This window comes from Colias croceus, chromosome 7 (assembly GCF_905220415.1).
Source record: "Colias croceus chromosome 7, ilColCroc2.1".
NCBI classification, from domain to species: domain Eukaryota; kingdom Metazoa; phylum Arthropoda; class Insecta; order Lepidoptera; family Pieridae; genus Colias; species Colias croceus.
The window spans coordinates 2804344-2825550 of NC_059543.1; the positions used below are offsets into that span (position 1 = coordinate 2804344).

The 21207-nt window shown below is 44.2% G+C and overlaps 1 protein-coding gene across 1 annotated transcript; it reads left to right on the top strand.

Moving 5' to 3' along the window:
* Positions 1 to 1108: 1108 nt before the first annotated feature.
* Positions 1109 to 21165, top strand: LOC123693277 (cell division cycle 5-like protein). Its single transcript, XM_045638287.1, has 16 exons — positions 1109 to 1286; positions 1363 to 1628; positions 1738 to 1868; positions 2138 to 2297; positions 2521 to 2689; positions 2966 to 3100; positions 3336 to 3490; positions 3730 to 3888; positions 17069 to 17144; positions 17254 to 17346; positions 17481 to 17652; positions 18483 to 18662; positions 19196 to 19395; positions 20086 to 20248; positions 20498 to 20637; positions 20910 to 21165. The coding sequence occupies exons 1-16, from the start codon at positions 1242 to 1244 to the stop codon at positions 21039 to 21041; spliced, it is 2376 nt and encodes a 791-aa protein (XP_045494243.1). The 5' UTR covers positions 1109 to 1241; the 3' UTR covers positions 21042 to 21165.
* The last annotated feature ends 42 nt before the right edge of the window (positions 21166 to 21207 follow it).

Genomic DNA, 21207 nt, shown 5'->3' on the forward strand with positions numbered 1-21207 from the left:
CTTTTGCCGAGGTATAAGATTATTCGAATCGAAAAATCTTATGCTTTCATAAAAACTACTTGCGTAATCGATTACAAACACTCTGCGTATTCGTAAAACATCGAAAGGACGTCTGCGAGTGCTCCGCTAAAAATGCCGTTTTGCACTGTCAAGTCTTGCAGAAGCAATTCAAACATGTCGAATATTAAAAAAGATGGAATAACCTTTCATTTGTGTATATTTTTTTATTTTTTTAACGTACATTTCTATTTAAATACAATTTCTAATAATCGTCGATGTATCGTTTAGCGATATGATCAAGACAAATAATCGAGTCATGTTTACTCGATCATTGATGCGGCCCCACGTGATTATCATGGAAAGAAAATATACAAATTTAATCTTTATGAACTAAGAGATAAAGTTGAATTTAAAACGCGATAATGAACCGCATTCCTTACGAGACTATCTTTTAAAGAAATACAAATTTAATCTTTATGATCTAAGTTATAAAGTTGAATTTAGAACGCGATATTGAACCGCTCTCCCCACGAGACAACTTGGAATGGAATACAAATTTAATCTTTATGAACTTATGGATAGAGTTGAATTTAAAAACTCGTCGCTTAAAAGGTCGTAAATTTTTACGACTTTCGTGACACAAATTATTTTTGTGAATGTGTGATTGTGTTTCATTGTGTTTCATCCACAGGTTTCATCAGTGTGAGTTACCCTCCCCGCACCAAAATCAGCAGAAAGTTTAGTTAGAACATTTGCCAGCGTACTCCATCCATTACCTAATGATCTAAGATTGAGGACAATTTGGTCAAAAGCTTCTAATTTCGAAATTACCTTCTAGAAATGTAGGAAGCAAATTATCGCACATGATACTTAATATGATACTTCGCTGACCGAAGAGCATAATATTATGTGAGCCTGATATTAGAATCCTAATTCTTATCTTGTAGATTTTTTCCAGTATATTAAAATTATTTATTATACTCTATAGAACCGCTAACGGACATTTATTTCTTACCTGTAGTTTTTCAACGTGTTCGTCTTTATATATTATCTGTGTGCAGCTATATGTCAACTGTCGAATGTCATTATTCATTAATCCCAATCCCGATTTCGTAAAGCTAAAAGCATTCTATGTTGTAAAGCAGAGAAAACATATAATAGTTAAGCCTATACTTTCTTCATGAAGAAGATACCGGCCTAATATTATTTCTTCACCCTACAGAAAATAATATTCGTCCAACATGCCCCGAATTATGATAAAGGGCGGCGTTTGGCGCAACACCGAGGTATGCAAAAGTACAGGTCGAAAGATTTATTTATTTATTGTATGGATATTATAATCACACTTCCTTTAAATTTTAGGATGAAATCCTCAAAGCGGCTGTAATGAAATATGGCAAAAACCAGTGGTCACGTATTGCCTCGTTATTGCATAGAAAGTCTGCTAAACAGTGTAAAGCCCGTTGGTATGAGTGGTTGGATCCCAGTATCAAAAAGACGGAATGGTCCAGGGAGGAGGACGAGAAGCTTCTGCATCTCGCCAAGCTGATGCCAACGCAATGGCGAACAATTGCACCAATTATTGGACGCACTGCAGCACAGTGCTTAGAAAGATATGAATACTTATTGTAAGTTGTTACAGTAATTATTTCTAAAGAGTTTATCTTTATAATTAGTTATATCTATCAATGAAATTTTACTTGTATACTGTTGTAAACATAAAACATAACTTTTTAGGGACCAAGCCCAAAAGAAGGAGGAGGGTGAGGATATGGGAGATGATCCCCGAAAACTCAAGCCTGGTGAAATTGATCCAAACCCTGAAACAAAACCTGCAAGACCTGATCCGAAGGACATGGACGAAGATGGTATAAATGAATTGCATTTGATTTACAATTTTTGTTATATGTAATAACTATTCTGATAAAGTATTCTGTTCTGTTCTGTATTCTATTCAAGAGAATGGTAAAATACAAGACAAATTAATGAAATTTTTACAATAAATGTTATGAGAGAACATTAACTAAATAAAAAAAATTTAGAATAAATAAGATGGTAGTTTTTTTCCTTAATTATGGTAGTAGGTAAATTGAAAACTTATATTATATTTAAATGAATCTCGTGCAATGTTTTCTAGAACTGGAGATGTTATCGGAAGCCCGAGCTCGTCTAGCAAACACACAGGGCAAGAAGGCAAAAAGGAAGGCAAGGGAAAAGCAACTGGAGGAGGCCCGTAGACTTGCTGCATTGCAGAAGAGAAGGGAACTGAGTGGTGCTGGTATATCTGTACCACTTAGGTATGAATGATTTTTTTTATAATCATGTATAACGGCAGAGAAATATGGATACAGAATTTATATAATGGAATTGTTCACATTTGATTATATAATGAATATTGTTAGTTTATCTCCTTGAGAAGTAGTCAGTAAATTTTCCATGATTTACCATTAATGATGAAAAATCCTGGCTGGAAGCTTTAATAAAAATGAAAACATTTTAATATTTTGCTTTACTTTATAGACGTAAAAAGAAGCGCGGAGTTGACTACAACTCTGAGATACCGTTCGAGAAGAGGCCCGCTGCAGGGTTTTATGACACGTCAGAAGAGGTTGTGGATCCTATGGCTCCAGACTTTTCCCGACTTCGTCAACAACATTTGGATGGAGAATTGCATTCTGAGAAGGAGGAAGTGAGTTACTTGAAGTATAAATTACAATTTGTTTCTATTTTTAACATTAATAATTATAACTTTTATTTATTTCAAACCTATGAAAAATTGTTTCTGTTATGATTAATAATCTTTACAATAATTGGTGTATAAAACAATGAATATGATCTGATTTTACACTTGTTTGTCAAACAAATTATTAATACCTAAGGTTTGTGGTTTGTTAATTACCACATATTGGTTGTTCTTGGTGTCTACCGTTACATTTTTTCTGCAATTCTGTTGATTTCTTCACAGCGTGACCGTCGCAAGGACAAGCAGAAACTCAAGCAACGTAAAGAGAATGACGTGCCGCAAGCCATGCTGCAAGGTGACCAGCCAGCAAGGAAGCGGAGTAAGCTGGTACTGCCAGAGCCACAAGTTACTGATCAGGTGTGTACAATTGAAATTATTTACAATACTAGAAGATAATTGAATGAAATATTCTAGATTCTGTTAATAGTTTTGTAATGTGATGCTTACACTTACACCCATAGTACTTTATGGGTTAAAAAATTGTTTTATCAATAGCTTTGAGAATTTTCAATTTCTTGTTTGATTCCTAATAATATAATTTTTAATTGCAATAAAGCATATTCAGTCTAAACTAAATTAATGACATACGCAGGAGCTGCAACAAGTGGTAAAGCTGGGTCGCGCATCAGAAGCAGCGCGCGAGTCGGCCGGTGAAGCGGGCGCGGCAACGGACGCGCTGCTCGCGCACTACGCGCTCACGCCGGCGCCCGCCACCGCGCTGCGCACGCCCGTCGCGCACCACGACCGGTGAGCGACTGAGCGTTGCGTGCTGTGTTTTTTTTTTGATGATGAGTTTTAGTGGCCAGTGGCGTTTGCGCATGAGAACTGAAACACTAAAATGTATCTTTGCCTTACTTAAGATAGTACGGATATTTAAAATGCATGTATGTTAAAAATGTCACTTATTAAATTTTCAAAGATCACACAATCTCAGTATTTTGAAACAAATTCTTTGTAAGAAATAATTTGAAAAAAATTCCTTTCAGTATACTGATGGAAGCCCAGAATGTAATGGCACTCACACATGTGGACACTCCCTTGAAGGGTGGTCTGAACACTCCTTTACACGAGTCGGACTTTTCTGGAGCTCTGCCGCAGTCGCAGGCGTTGGCTACACCCAATACTGTACTTGCTACTCCATTCAGGTAATTATTAGAAAAAATAAATGTTAATCTATATCTATTATTATAATATATAAAGCTACACTACCACTCACTGACTGACTGACATCGGGTTTCTCGGAAACTACGCGGAAAGTTGGGGGGATTTCGACGTGACCGTGTAGAGGTGCGCCGAGTGACCACCGGAAAAATATTGACATCTCCAACACCCTGGACAAGAGAGTGGACCCCTGGAGGTGCGCAGAAACGGTGCCACCTGGAGGGGGGGTGTCTGAACAAAAAATGCTCGGAACTGGTGGCGATTACCAGGGGAGGTGGAAAAATGGGGATTTTCGCGAAAACAAGATGGCCGCCGTACTTTGCCAAAATCGCCGTTAATGAATCCTTACGTCTCAAATTTGGCACACGTGCTCTGTTCGAGCCGGCGAATCGATCGGTGCCCCGTTCGAGTGGCTCCGGGCCCCCGTTTCCAACTTCCATACAACGTAAACTCCAACGGCCCGCGGAAACGGTGCGAGTTGGGTGGGGGGTGCCGGAACTAAAAATGATCACCACCCTGGGACGCTACCAGGGAGCCATAGTAGGACGCTCGATTTTGGAATTTTTCCATTTTTGGCGCAAACATAAAAACGTAAATTTAGACGAGGTGGCGCAACACGGAAATACACTCTCACCACGTTTGTACTCGCCCAGCTCCCAGGATATCCAGAAAAATCCGAAATCTTAAACTTTCCCTCATCTCTCGAAGACGGTCAACGGCCCGCGCAAACGGTAGCAGCTACATCTGGGGTGCTCGAACTAAACTTGGAGTAGACCTCGAGCAATTACCACAGAGTGCAAAAAAAATTCAAAATGGCGGAAAAAATGGCCGCCGCCATACAATTTCTAAAACGGCTATTGCTGGGCCGATCGCGCCGAAACTTGGCACAGGGGCTTTAATCAAGCCGCACATTAAGTTGGCATACTCATAATCGAGTTTTCACCGCTGGTTTCCGAGTTTCATACAACGCGAAATTCGACGGCTCTCCGAAACGGCGCGAGATAGGTGGGGGGTGTAGAACTAAAAAATGACCAGGAAGATGGGGTGCTACCAGGGCAATCGAGAAATTTCAAATTTGACGCTTTTTTTTTTCAAAAAATGGCCAATTTTTCAAAGCAAGATGGTGGCGCCGGTTACTTTACGATGGGTCTAAAAATTGACTTTTGTGCTCTTATCGGCCATATTCACAAAACTGCATACTCAGAATTTCTCTCCGACCCCCGGTTTCCATTTTCCATACATCACGAAATTCAACGGCTCTCTGAACTGGTGGCACTTAGGTCGGGGTTGCCGAAGTAAAAAATGTTTAAAAACTTGGTCCGCTTCCAGGCACATAAAAAGTTTTGCTAAAAAGCGAAATTTTTTTTTTTCGAAAATTTTGTATGGAAATTTCCATAGTAGGAAGGGTAATTGAATAGCATCGGCAAAAGACGGCACCGCGGGCTGCTTGCTGCCCGCGCACCGCGCAACTTCGAGGGTTGACAGCCTCCCGGAGTAGAAAATATTTATTAACTTTTGAACTACCGCACGAGCCAAGCGAGCGAAGCGAGCGAGTCACGGCAGCCAGCGGCCAGCGTAAATATTCAAATAGGTAGCGAGGAGCGAAGCGACGAGCGTGTTAGGTTAACTTTTGAACTACTTACCGCACGAGCCAAGCGAGCGAAGCGAGCGAGTCGCGTCAACGGCCGGCCTAAATATTCAAATAGGTAGCGAGGAGCGAAGCGACGAGCGTGTTAGGTTAACTTATGAACTACCTACCGCACGAGCCAAGCGAGCGAAGCGAGCGAGTTGCGGCAGCGGCCGGCCTAAATATTCAAATAAGTAGCGAGGAGCGAAGCGACGAGCGTGTTAGGTTAACTCTTGAACAGTTTATTATGAAAAGTCACTGCCCGCTATCGATAAGACGTTTCAAAAATTTTACCAATATTTGAATAAGTAATTTATAAGCAGTTTAGGTAGCGAGGAGCGAAGCGACGAGCGTGTAAGGTTAACTTTTGAACTACCACACGAGCCATGCGAGCGAAGCGAGCGAGTCACGGCAGCCAGCGGCCAGCGTAAATATTCAAATAGGTAGCGAGGAGCGAAGCGACGAGCGTGTTAGGTTAACTTTTGAACTACTTACCGCACGAGCCAAGCGAGCGAAGCGAGCGAGTCGCGTCAACGGCCGGCCTAAATATTCAAATAGGTAGCGAGGAGCGAAGCGACGAGCGTGTTAGGTTAACTTATGAACTACCTACCGCACGAGCCAAGCGAGCGAAGCGAGCGAGTTGCGGCAGCGGCCGGCCTAAATATTCAAATAAGTAGCGAGGAGCGAAGCGACGAGCGTGTTAGGTTAACTCTTGAACAGTTTATTATGAAAAGTCACTGCCCGCTATCGATAAGACGTTTCAAAAATTTTACCAATATTTGAATAAGTAATTTATAAGCAGTTTAGGTAGCGAGGAGCGAAGCGACGAGCGTGTAAGGTTAACTTTTGAACTACCACACGAGCCATGCGAGCGAAGCGAGCGAGTCACGGCAGCGGCCGGCCTAAATATTCAAATAGGTAGCGAGGAGCGAAGCGACGAGCGTGTTAGGTTAACTTTTGAACTACCTATCGCACGAGCCAAGCGAGCGAAGCGAGCGAGTCGCGGCAGCGGCCGGCCTAAATTTTCAAATAGGTAGCGAGGAGCGAAGCGACGAGCGTGTTAGGTTAACTCTTGAACAGTTTATTATGAAAAGTCACTACCCGCTATCGATAAGACGTTTCAAAAATTTAACAACATTTGAATTAGTAATTTATAAGCAGTTTCGACTGACTGTAGAATCGCTGTTAGCAGATGTTACAAATGGAAAGGAAATTCGAATGCATTTTCAAATGACTGAAGATTTCTGCTCTGGGATGAGCCGCGAGCTGCTTGCAGCTCGCGCACCGCGCGTCCTCGAAGGTGAACAGCCCCCCGGAATAGAAAATATTTGAATGGGGAATTTATAAGCACTTCGATTGACTGTGGAATCGCTGTTAGCAGATAATAACAAATTGACAGGGAATTTTAACGCATTTTCAAATGACTGAAGATTTGTGTCCCTGGGATGTACCGCGGGCTGCTTGCAGCCCGCGCACCACGCACCCTCGATGGTGGATACCCCCGGAATAGAAAATATTTGAATGGGGAATTTATAAGCAGTTTCGACTGACTGTAGAATCGCTGTTAGCAGATGTTACAATTGGAAAGGAAATTCGAATGCATTTTAAAATGACTGAAGATTTCTGCCCTGGGATGAGCCGCGAGCTGCTTGCAGCTCGCGCACCACGCACCCTCGAAGGTGAACCGCCCCCCGGAATATAAAATATTTGAATTTGAAATTTATAAGCACTTCCGATTGACTGTGGAATCGCTGTTTGCAGATAATAGCAAATTTACGGGGAATTTTAATGCATTTTCAAATGACTGAAGATTTCTGCCCTGGGATGCTTCGCGGGCTGCTTGCAGCCCGCGCACTACGCTCCCTCGAAGGTGGACAGCCTCCCGGAGTGGAAAATACTTGAATGGGGAATTTATAAGCATTACCGACTGACTGTAGAATCGCTGTTAGCAGATGTTACAAATGGACAGAAAATTCGAATTTATTTTCAAATGACTGCCCTATTGCTTCAACCCAGGGGCAAAAGGGGCTTGCGGGCTGCTTGCAGCCCGCGCACTACGCTCCCTCGAAGGTGGACAGCCTCCCGGAGTCGAAAATACTTGAATGGGGAATTTATAAGCATTACCGACTGACTGTGGAATCGCTGTTAGCAGAAAATTACAAATGGACTGGGAATTCTAACACATTTTCTAATGACTGCCCTATTGCTTCAACCCAGGGGCAAAAGGGGCTCGCGGGCTGCTTGCAGCCCGCGCACAACGCACCAGCTAGTTATAATATATAAAGCTACACTACCACTGACTGACTGACTGACATCGGGTTTCTCGGAAACTACGTGGAAAGTGGGGGGGATTTCGACGTGATCGTGTAGAGGTGTGCCGAGTGACCACCGGAAAAATATTGACATCTCCAACACCCTGGACAAGAGAGTGGACCCCTGGAGGTGCGCAAAAACGGTGATACCTGGAGGGGGGGTGTCTGAACAAAAAATGCTCGGAACTGGTGGCGATTACCAGGGGTGGTGGAAAAATGGGGATTTTCGCGAAAACAAGATGGCCGCCGTACTTTGCCAAAATCGCCGTTTATGAATCCTTACGTCTCAAATTTGGCACACGTGCTCTGTTCGAGCCGGCGAATCGATCGGTGCCCCATACGAGTGGCTCCGGGCCCCGGTTTCCAACTTTCATACAACGTAAAATCCAACGGCCCGCGGAAACGGTGCGAGTTGGGTGGGGGGTGCCGGAACTAAAAATGATCACCATCCTGGGACGCTACCAGGGAGCCATAGTGGGAAGCTCGATTTTGGAATTTTTCCAGTTTTGGCGCAAACATAAAAACGTAAATTTAGACGAGGTGGTGCAATGGAGAAATACACCAATGATGCATTCGTACTCGCCCAGCTCCCAGGATATCCAGAAAAATCCGAAATCTTAAACTTTCCCTCATCTCTCGAAGACGGTCAACGGCCCGCGCAAACGGTAGCAGCTACATCTGGGGTGCTCGAACTAAACTTGGAGTAGACCTCGAGCAATTACCACAGAGTGCAAAAAAAATTCAAAATGGCGGAAAAAATGGCCGCCGCCATACAAATTCTAAAACGGCCATCGCTGGTGTGATCGCGCTGAAACTTGGCACAGGGGCTTTAATCGAGCCGCACATTGAGGTGGCATACTCATAATCGAGTTTCCATCGCTGGTTTCCGAGTTTCATACAACGCAAAATTCGACGGCTCTCTGAAACGGCGCGAGATAGGTGGGGGGTGTAGAACTAAAAAATGATCAGGAAGATGGGGTGCTACCAGGGCAATCGAGAAATTTCAAATTTGACGCAATTTTTTTTTCAAAAAATGGCCAATTTTTCAAAGCAAGATGGTGGCGCCGGTTACTTCACGATCGGTCTGAAAATTGACTTCTGTGCTTGAATCGGCCAGATTTACAAAACTGCATACTTAGAATTTCTCTCCGACTCCCGGTTTCCATTTTCCATACATCACGAAATTCAACGGCTCTCTGAACTGGTGGCAGGTAGGTCGGGGTCGCCGAAGTAAAAAATACTTCAAAACATGGTCCGCTTCCAGGCATATAAAATTTTTTGGTAAAATGCGAAATTTTTTTTTTCGAAAATTTTGTATGGAAATTTCCATAGTAGGAAGGGTGATTGAATAGCAACGGCAAAGGACGGCGCCGCGGGCTGCTTGCTGCCCGCGCACCGCGCAACTTCGAGGGTTGACAGCCTCCCGGAGTAGAAAATATTTATTAACTTTTGAACTACCGCACGAGCCAAGCGAGCGAAGCGAGCGAGTCACGGCACGGCCAGCGTAAATATTCAAATAGGTAGCGAGGAGCGAAGCGACGAGCGTGTTAGGTTAACTTTTGAACTACTTACCGCACGAGCCAAGCGAGCGAAGCGAGCGAGTCGCGTCAACGGCCGGCGTAAATATTCAAATAGGTAGCGAGGAGCGAAGCGACGAGCGTGTTAGGTTAACTTTTGAACTACTTACCGAACGAGCCAAGCGAGCGAAGCGAGCGAGTCGCGTCAACGGCCGGCCTAAATATTCAAATGGGTAGCGAGGAGCGAAGCGACGAGCGTGTTAGGTTAACTTATGAACTACCTACCGCACGAGCCAAGCGAGCGAAGCGAGCGAGTTGCGGCAGCGGCCGGCCTAAATATTCAAATAGGTAGCGAGGAGCGAAGCGACGAGCGTGTTAGGTTAACTCTTGAACAGTTTATTATGAAAAGTCACTGCCCGCTATCGATAAGACGTTTAAAAAATTTACCAATATTTGAATAAGTAATTTATAAGCAGTTTAGGTAGCGAGGAGCGAAGCGACGAGCGTGTAAGGTCAACTTTTGAACTACCACACGAGCCATGCGAGCGAAGCGAGCGAGTCACGGCAGCGGCCGGCCTAAATATTCAAATAGGTAGCGAGGAGCGAAGCGACGAGCGTGTTAGGTTAACTTTTGAACTGCCTATCGCACGAGCCAAGCGAGCGAAGCGAGCGAGTCGCGGCAGCGGCCGGCCTAAATATTCAAATAGGTAGCGAGGAGCGAAGCGACGAGCGTGTTAGGTTAACTCTTGAACAGTTTATTATGAAAAGTCACTGCCCGCTATCGATAAGACGTTTCAAAAATTTAACAATATTTGAATAAGTAATTTATAAGCAGTTTCGACTGACTGTAGAATCGCTGTTAGCAGATGTTACAAATGGAAAGGAAATTCGAATGCATTTTCAAATGACTGAAGATTTCTGCCCTAGGATGAGCCGCGAGCTGCTTGCAGCTCGCGCACCACGCACCCTCGAATGTGGACAGCCCCCCGGAATAGAAAATTTTGAATGGGGAATTTATAAGCATTACCGACTGACTGTAGAATCGCTGTTTGCAGATAATAGCAAATTGACGGGGAATTTTAATGCATTTTCAAATGACTGAAGATTTCTGCCCTGGGATGCTTCGCGGGCTGCTTGCAGCCCGCGCACTACGCTTCCTCGAAGGTAGACAGCCTCCCGGAGTGGAAAATACTTGAATGGGGAATTTATAAGCATTACCGACTGACTGTAGAATCGCTGTTAGCGGATGTAACAAATGGACAGAAAATTCGAATTTATTTTCAAATGACTGCCCTATTGCTTCAACCCAGGGGCAAAAGAGGCTCGCGGGCTGCTTGCAGCCCGCGCACAACGCACCTTCGAAGGTCGACAGCATTCCAGAATAGAAAATATTTGAATTGGGAATTTATAAGCACTTCCGATTGACTGTGGAATCGCTGTTAGCAGAAAATTACAAATGGACTGGGAATTCTAACACATTTTCTAATGACTGCCCTATTGCTTCAACCCAGGGGCAAAAGGGGCTCGCGGGCTGCTTGCAGCCCGCGCACAACGCACCAGCTAGTTATAATATATAAAGCTACACTACCACTGACTGACTGACATCGGGTTTCTCGGAAACTACGCGGAAAGTTGGGGGGATTTCGACGTGATCGTGTAGAGGTGCGCCGAGTGACCACCGGAAAAATATTGACATCTCCAACACCCTGGACAAGAGAGTGGACCCCTGGAGGTGCGCAAAAACGGTGATACCTGGAGGGGGGGTGTCTGAACAAAAAATGCTCAGAACTGGTGGCGATTACCAGGGGAGGTGGAAAAATGGGGATTTTCGCGAAAACAAGATGGCCGCCGTACTTTGCCAAAATCGCCGTTTATGAATCCTTACGTCTCAAATTTGGCACACGTGCTCTGTTCGAGCCGGCGAATCGATCGGTGCCCCGTTCGAGTGGCTCCGGGCCCCCGTTTCCAACTTCCATACAACGTAAAATCCAACGGCCCGCGGAAACGGTGTGAGATGGGTGGGGGGTCCCCGAACTAAAAATGATCACCACCCTGGGACGCTACCAGGGAGCCATAGTGGGACGCTCGATTTTGGAATTTTTCCATTTTTGGGGCAAACATAAAAACGTAAATTTAGACGAGGTGGTGCAATGGAGAAATACACTAATGACGCATTCGTACTCGCCCAGCTCCCAGGATATCCAGAAAAATCCGAAATCTTAAACTTTCCCTCATCTCTCGAAGACGGTCAACGGCCCGCGCAAACGGTAGCAGCTACATCTGGGGTGCTCGAACTAAACTTGGAGTAGACCTCGAGCAATTACCACAGAGTGCAAAAAAAATTCAAAATGGCGGAAAAAATGGCCGCCGCCATACAAATTCTAAAACGGCCATCGCTGGTGTGATCGCGCTGAAACTTGGCACAGGGGCTTTAATCGAGCCGCACATTGAGGTGGCATACTCATAATCGAGTTTCCATCGCTGGTTTCCGAGTTTCATACAACGCAAAATTCGACGGCTCTCTGAAACGGCGCGAGATAGGTGGGGGGTGTAGAACTAAAAAATGATCAGGAAGATGGGGTGCTACCAGGGCAATCGAGAAATTTCAAATTTGACGCAATTTTTTTTCAAAAAATGGCCAATTTTTCAAAGCAAGATGGTGGCGCCGGTTACTTCACGATCGGTCTGAAAATTGACTTCTGTGCTTGAATCGGCCAGATTTACAAAACTGCATGCTTAGAATTTCTCTCCGACTCCCGGTTTCCATTTTCCATACATCACGAAATTCAACGGCTCTCTGAACTGGTGGCAGGTAGGTCGGGGTCGCCGAAGTAAAAAATACTTCAAAACCTGGTCCGCTTCCAGGCATATAAAATTTTTTGGTAAAATGCGAAATTTATTTTTTTTTCGAAAATTTTGTATGGAAATTTCCATAGTAGGAAGGGTAATAGGAATAGCATCGGTAAAAGACGGCACCGCGGGCTGCTTGCTGCCCGCGCACCGCGCAACTTCGAGGGTTGACAGCCTCCCGGAGTAGAAAATATTTATTAACTTTTGAACTACCGCACGAGCCAAGCGAGCGAAGCGAGCGAGTCACGGCAGCGGCCAGCGTAAATATTCAAATAGGTAGCGAGGAGCGAAGCGACGAGCGTGTTAGGTTAACTTTTGAACTACTTACCGCACGAGCCAAGCGAGCGAAGCGAGCGAGTCACGGCAGCGGCCAGCGTAAATATTCAAATAGGTAGCGAGGAGCGAAGCGACGAGCGTGTTAGGTTAACTTTTGAACTACTTACCGCACGAGCCAAGCGAGCGAAGCGAGCGAGTCGCGTCAACGGCCGGCCTAAAGATTCAAATAGGTAGCGAGGAGCGAAGCGACGAGCGTGTTAGGTTAACTTATGAACTACCTACCGCACGAGCCAAGCGAGCGAGTTGCGGCAGCGGCCGGCCTAAATATTCAAATAGGTAGCGAGGAGCGAAGCGACGAGCGTGTTAGGTTAACTCTTGAACAGTTTATTATGAAAAGTCACTGCCCGCTATCGATAAAACGTTTCAAAATTTTTACCAATATTTGAATAAGTAATTTATAAGCAGTTTAGGTAGCGAGGAGCGAAGCGACGAGCGTGTAAGGTTAACTTTTGAACTACCACACGAGCCATGCGAGCGAAGCGAGCGAGTCACGGCAGCGGCCGGCCTAAATATTCAAATAGGTAGCGAGGAGCGAAGCGACGAGCGTGTTAGGTTAACTTTTGAACTACCTATCGCATGAGCCAAGCGAGCGAAGCGAGCGAGTCGCGGCAGCGGCCGGCCTATATATTCAAATAGGTAGCGAGGAGCGAAGCGACGAGCGTGTTAGGTTAACTCTTGAACAGTTTATTATGAAAAGTCACTGCCCGCTATCGATAAGACGTTTCAAAAATTTAACAATATTTGAATAAGTAATTTATAAGCAGTTTCGACTGACTGTAGAATCGCTGTTAGCAGATGTTACAAATGGAAAGGAAATTCGAATGCATTTTCAAATGACTGAAGATTTTTGCCCTGGGATGAGCCGCGAGCTACTTGCAGCTCGCGCACCACGCACCCTCGAAGGTGGACAGCCCCCCGGAATAGAAAATTTTGAATGGGGAATTTATAAGCATTACCGACTGACTGTAGAATCGCTGTTAGCAGATGTTACAAATGGAAAGGAAATTCGAATGCATTTTCAAATGACTGAAGATTTCTGCCCTGGGATGAGCCGCGAGCTGCTTGCAGCTCGCGCATCACGCAACCTCGAAGGTGGACAGCCCCCCGGAATAGAAAATATTTGAATGGGGAATTTATAAGCATTACCGACTGACTGTAGAATCGCTGTTAGGAGATGTAACAAATGGATAGGAAATTCGAATGCATTTTCAAATGACTGAAGATTTCTGCCCTGGGATGCTTCGCGGGCTGCTTGCAGCCCGCGCACTACGCTCCCTCGAAGGTAAACAGCCTCCCGGAGTGGAAAGTACTTGAATGGGGAATTGATAAGCATTAACGACTGACTGTGGAATCGCTGTTAGCAGATAATAATAAATTGACGGGGAATTTAGATGCATTTTCAAATGACTGCCCTATTGCTTCAACCCTGGGGCAAAAGGAGCTCGCGGGCTGCTTGCAGCCCGCGCACAACGCACCAGCTAGTTATAATATATAAAGCTACACTACCACTGACTGACTCACTGACTGACATCGGTTTTCTCGGAAACTACGTGGAAAGTGGGGGGGATTTCGACGTGATCGTGTAGAGGTGCGCCGAGTGACCAGAGGAAAAATATAGCGATCTCGATCATCTTCGAAAACCAAGTGGACCCCTGGAGGTGCGCAAAAACGGTGCCACCTGGAGGGGGGGTGTCTGAACAAAAAATGCTCGGAACTGGTGGCGATTACCAGGGGTGGTGGAAAAATGGGGATTTTCGCGAAAACAAGATGGCCGCCGTACTTTGCCAAAATCGCCGTTTATGAATCCTTACGTCTCAAATTTGGCACACGTGCTCTGTTCGAGCCGGCGAATCGATCGGTGCCCCGTTCGAGTGGCTCCGGGCCCCAGTTTCCAACTTCCATACAACGTAAAATCCAACGGCCCGCGGAAACGGTGCGAGTTGGGTGGGGGGTGTCGGAACTAAAAATGATCACCACCCTGGGACGCTACCAGGGAGCCGTAGTGGGATGCTCGATTTTGGAATTTTTCCATTTTTGGCGCAAACATAAAAACGTAAATTTAGCCGAGGTGGTGCAATAGAGAAATAAACCAATGACGCATTCATACTCGCCCAACTCCCAGGATATCCAGAAAAATCCGAAATCTTAAACTTTCCCACATCTCGCGAAGACGGTCAACGGCCCGCGCAAACGGTAGCAGCTGCATCTGGGGTGCTCGAACTAAACTTGTAGTAGACCTCGAGCAATTACCACAGAGTGTGAAAAAAATTCAAAATGGCGGAAAAAATGGCCGCCGCCATACAAATTCTAAAATGGTCATCTCTGGTCCGATCGCGCTGAAACTTGGCACAGGGGCTTTAGTCGAGCCGCACATTGAGATGGCATACTCATAATCGAGTTTCCATCGCTGGTTTCCGAGTTTCATACAACGCGAAATTCGACGGCTCTCCAAAACGGCACTAGATAGCCGGGGGGTGTAGAACTAAAAATTGATCAGGAAGATGGGGCGCTACCAGGGCAATCGAGAAATTTCAAATTGGACGCAATTTTTTTTTCAAAAATGGCCAATTTTTCAAAGCAAGTTGGTGGCGCCGGTTACTTTACGATCGGTCTGAAAATTGACTTCTGTGCTCTAATCGGCCATATTTACAAAACTGCATACTCAGAATTTCTCTCCGACCCTCGGTTTCCATTTTCCATACATCACGAAATTCAACGGCTCTCTGAACCGGTGGCAGGTAGGGCGGGGTCGCCGAAGTAAAAAATGCTTCAAAACCTGGTCCGCTTCCAGGCATGTAAAAATATTTGGTAAAAAGCGAAATTTTTTTTTTCGAAAATTTTGTATGGAAATTTCCATAGTAGGAAGGGTGATTGAATAGCAACGGCAAAGGACGGCGCCGCGGGCTGCTTGCTGCCCGCGCACCGCGCAACTTCGAGGGTTGACAGCCTCCCGGAGTAGAAAATATTTATTAACTTTTGAACTACCCCACGAGCCAAGCGAGCGAAGCGAGCGAGTCACGGCAGCGGCCAGCGTAAATATTCAAATAGGTAGCGAGGAGCGAAGCGACGAGCTTGTTAGGTTAACTTTTGAACTACTTACCGCACGAGCCAAGCGAGCGAAGCGAGCGAGTCGCGTCAACGGCCGGCGTAAATATTCAAATAGGTAGCGAGGAGCGAAGCGACGAGCGTGTTAGGTTAACTTTTGAACTACTTACCGAACGAGCCAAGCGAGCGAAGCGAGCGAGTCGCGTCAACGGCCGGCCTAAATATTCAAATGGGTAGCGAGGAGCGAAGCGACGAGCGTGTTAGGTTAACTTATGAACTACCTACCGCACGAGCCAAGCGAGCGAAGCGAGCGAGTTGCGGCAGCGGCCGGCCTAAATATTCAAATAGGTAGCGAGGAGCGAAGCGACGAGCGTGTTAGGTTAACTTTTGAACTACCTATCGCACGAGCCAAGCGAGCGAAGCGAGCGAGTCGCGGCAGCGGCCGGCCTAAATATTCAAATAGGTAGCGAGGAGCGAAGCGACGAGCGTGTTAGGTTAACTTTTGAACTACCTATCGCACGAGCCAAGCGAGCGAAGCGAGCGAGTCTCGGCAGCGGCTGGCCTAAATATTCAAATAGGTAGCGAGGAGCGAAGCGCAACCTTGAAGGTGGACAGCCCCCCGGAATAGAAAATTTTGAATGGGGAATTTATAAGCATTACCGACTGACTGTAGAATCGCTGTTAGGAGATGTAACAAATGGATAGGAAATTTGAATGCATTTTCAAATGACTGAAGATTTCTGTCCTGGGATGAGCCGCGAGCTGCTTGCAGCTCGCGCACCATGCACCCTCGAAGGTGAACCGCCCCCCGGAATAGAAAATATTTGAATTTGAAATTTATAAGCACTTCCGATTGACTGTGGAATCGCTGTTTGCAGATAATAGCAAATTGACGGGGAATTTTAATGCATTTTCAAATGACTGAAGATTTCTGTCCTGGGATGCTTCGCGGGCTGCTTGCAGCCCGCGCACTACGCTCCCTCGAAGGTGGATAGCCTCCCGGAGTGGAAAATACTTGAATGGGGAATTTATAAGCATTACCGACTGACTGTGGAATCGCTGTTAGCAGAAAATTACAAATGGACTGGGAATTCTAACACATTTTCTAATGACTGCCCTATTGCTTCAACCCAGGGGCAAAAGGGGCTCGCGGGCTGCTTGCAGCCCGCGCACAACGCACCAGCTAGTATAATATATAAAACTCAAAGGTGACTGATATAGTGATCTATCAACGCACGCCAAACCATGGACGTATCGGGCTGAAATTTGGCATGCAGGTAGATGTTAGGACGTAGGCATCCGCTAAGAAAGGATTTCCCGAAATTCTTGCGGGAACGGGCAAAAACGGGGATGCACGTTAAAGTCGTGGGCGGAAGCTAGTGTTAAATAAATCCATAGTCTTTGTGGAATCTGCATCAAAAATTTATGCAATTTTTTGTATTTTTTTTAACAAAAATAATAATAAATTGATTGACAGATCATCTCGTAGTGAAGTCTCAACACCCGGCAGCTTCGCGACTCCCGGTCACGGCCAGATGCAACCAGGATTGACAGTAAGTGTATCTTTTTTGCTCTCTTTTTGTACTTTATAATCAAGGTTCTTTTATGGTTAAAAAAAAAAAATTGTTGAGAAATTTTTTAAAAATCAGTGATAAATTTCAGACGCCAGGATTACGAGACAAGCTAAGCATTAATCCAGAGGACAGAATTAGTGCTGGAGATACACCAGCGGAGCATCGTCAAATACAGAAACAGGTAATTTCATGATTTAATCGAGTGTCCTATAAATTCAATTTTTTTGTATTTTTTTTCTTATAACTAATTTTCTTTAATACATGCTTAATTAATTTTCTTTTCCAATGATAAACTTGAAAATGATACTATTTCAGTTAAAAACAACAGTCCGTAGTGCCTTACAATCCCTGCCAACCCCAAGGAACGACTATGAGATAGTAGTCCCCGATCAGGATAATGATGATCAGATGGACACAACCAACGAGAATGGTGTTGAGGATCAAGCTGATAAAGATGCCAGAATGGCTAAGGAACAGGAGGAGAAACGTAAGTAATTTTGGTGAATAAATTTTAATGGTTGATGTGTACAAAAATTATTGTAGATCTGGATTTCCGACGGTATATGTTAAAAATGAATGCCTTGGTCTATCTGGACACAGAAGGTTGATTAGATGTAGTGTAATAGTCCTATAAACAATAAGCTATAGCGGTATATGCGCAAAGTCCACGTCAGGTTTACTCAATAAATATTAGTATGCGCGCGACGAGTACTTCGTCGGCAACTCACTACGGGTTGGGCTGCCGGTGGCCCGGCTAGTGGTTTGTATTGGTCGCGTGCACAAGTACATCGAATTAAAGTTTTAACAGGCTTAATTTAGGTAGGAAATGATTGGTATTTATTATTGTTTGATGTACTATTTTTTTTTATGGGTAATAGGGAAGCGCTTGACCACTATCTCGCCTGATGTTAAGCTGAGATGTGGTCTAAGATGGAACGCGCTTCCCTAGAAGAATTATTTGTCTATACATAACTATATCCTTTGCCTTTGTGTTCGTTAGGTTGACTGATGATATGTTATTTGGATATATAATACTAGCTGCGCTTCGCGGTTTCACCCGCGTGGCTCCGCTCCTGTTAATCTAAGCGTAATTATATACAGCATAGGCTGTATATCATTACGCTATAGCCCATTTATCGAGGAAGGCTATAGAGCCTTCCTCGATAAATGGGCTATCTAACACCAAAAGAACTTTTCAAATCGCACCAGTAGTTCTTGAGATTAGCGCGTTCAAACAAACAATACAAGCTTTATAATATTAGTATAGATTTGGATTGGAATCTCGAATTGGCACGTAAAGCTTGGCTCTATACGCAGGTCAAGCGGAGCTAGCGCTGCGCAGCACAGCAGTACGTCGCGGGGCAGCCCGTCCCGCGGCGGTGGTCGCGTCGGGCTCGCGCGGCTCCGCGCCGCTCAACGCGCTGCAGCGGGCTGAGGAGCTGCTCAAGGCGGAGATGCTGACTATGCTGCACTACGACGCGCTCATGGACCCGCCCGGTGAGTGCGAGTGTTTCTTGTATTGCCGCATGGTAAATTTGTTAAACCGTTGTGAGTAGATCTTTGTGATGGGGTAGTGATCGTCGTAGTGATGGGGGTTGACCTCGAAATTTGTGTATCTATATCAATCGTCAACAACTGGTGAAAATTATTTTTTTGTATCCCTTTTTTGCGTGAAAATCCCAATATTCCAGATTATAAATGTAATTTTTTTTCCCCTATAATAATGTATCCGTGTGTCATTGTACTTTTTTTCATTCTCAATTGCCCACAATCTCGCCTGAAAATATTCTGATATATTATCACTACTACTGTCTGTCAGACATGGTATTCTGCTATATCATGTTACTATTGTCTGTCAGACGAGAAGAAGTATTCTGATATATTATACTACTACTGTCCGTCAGACATGGTATTCTGCTATATCATGTTACTATTGTCTGCCAGACGAGAAGAAGTATTCTGCTATATTACGTTACTATCGTGTCAGACGAGAAGAAGTATTCTGATATATTATACTACTTGTCTGGCAGACGAGAAGAAGGCGGTGGGTATGCAGGCGGCGCACCTGGCGCACCTGGAGGCGCACCCGTACGAGCAGTTCAGCGCGGAGGAGCTGCGGGCGGCGCGCGGCCTGCTGCGGCGCGAGGCGGACGCGGTGCGCGCGGGCATGGCGCACGGGGACCTCGGCCTCGACGCGTACACGCAGGTGTGGGAGGAGTGTCTGGCGCAGGTATGCAATTATTTGACCTTCAAACATGTCTAGCATTCTGTGAACAGGTCTAGGGAAGCGCGCTCCAGCTTAGACCACATCTTCGCTTACCAACAGGCGAGATATTAGTTCAGCGTTTGCCTTTTCTTCATAAAAGAAGATCTTAGTAGGATCACAGCCTGGCATTGAAACAAATTTTTTGAAGAACCATTCTTTGTCGATCTACTTAAATAAAAATTAGATGTGGGTCCTTCGAGTGAGATAGGTACGAAACTACTTGATGGAAGATAGATCCGGCTCGAAGGACCAAAGCCTGGCATTGAACAACACACGAAATTTATTTTTCATTGTGCTACCAGGCCTTGGTCCTTCGAGCCGGATCTGGATGTACATTGACTACACATAGAACATTCGTCTTTTGTTCTTTGTTTATTTTAATATTCTTGTTATTTTATATTTATTTATTTTGTTCTTGTTTCAATCTCAAACTCTTTGCCAACTTATTGGATAAGAATATTTTACATTTAAAACAATCCCACTCATTACTAAAATTTTCTATGTGAAAAAGACCATTTCTCCAAGAATTACATTTCAAACGAATTGCAATAGAGTGAAGCTTTATATTACCATTTTTGTGACCTTACATCATTACATGTGTGTGAGTATATTACAGTTAGTGCCATATATGTACATACAAATTGAAATTTCCAGGTCCTCTTCTTACCAGGACAAAACCGATATACTCGTGCGAATCTCGCCAGTAAAAAGGATCGACTTGAATCGGCCGAAAAAAGACTGGAACAGAATCGCAGTCACATGGCTAAGGAAGCTAAAAAGTGCTCTAAGATGGAGAAAAAGCTCAGAGTACTAACGGGTTAGTTTAGTAATAATGTTTTTATATTTATTTTTACGACGAGTTGTTACGATACTTTGTATAACCTATAATTTGGGGCTGTTTCAACATAAATGTCGGAATTAATGCTTTATCTTTTCCTTTTGTTTCCATATAACTTGCTGGGAAGGATCATACCTACCTATTAATCTATATCGAAGTAATGAATATGAAATACAATAAGAAATGTCTATTATATCTTACGCTATTAATTTCCATATTTATTACCAGGTGGATACCAAAGTCGGACTGCGTCACTAATAAAGCAGTTCCAAGAGTTGCAGGACCAGATTGAGCAAGCGAATCTAGAACTTTCTACTTTCAAGTTCCTCGCTGAACAAGAAAAGGCCGCTATTCCTAGGAGGATAGAGGTAATGTTTGTGTAAAAGTTGTCTTCGAATGGACACTGGATATCTTTTATTTTTTAGATTATTCTAAAATATATTTGTAATGTGAGGGTAGATAGATAAAAGGAAAAATTTGTAATTATTGCAAAATACGAATAATTAAAATGTTCTGGAATTTAGAAGATAAAATACAAAATTGCAAATTGAGGATACCAAAGTACATGGTCTAGTTCTGTTTAATATTTTTCTCCACTTATATTATTTGTATGATTAAAAAAAAGTAATTTTATTTCCAGTCGTTAACAGAAGACGTTAATCGTCAGACTGAGCGTGAGAAGCAGCTTCAGAAGCGCTATTCAGAGTTGCAAGCGGAGTTGGAAGAAATACACAAAAAGAAAACCACTACCGAAATAAGGACTGAACAATAATATCAGATAATGAGTAATTACAGTGACATGAACGAGAATAAAGTTGATGATATAAAATGTGTGTTATTTTGTGTGTGCTAGATGGATGAAATAAAGATAACAGTTGCATATATATTTTTATTTACAACAACATGTCAACAAGTAGTAAAAATACTTTTAATCTTTG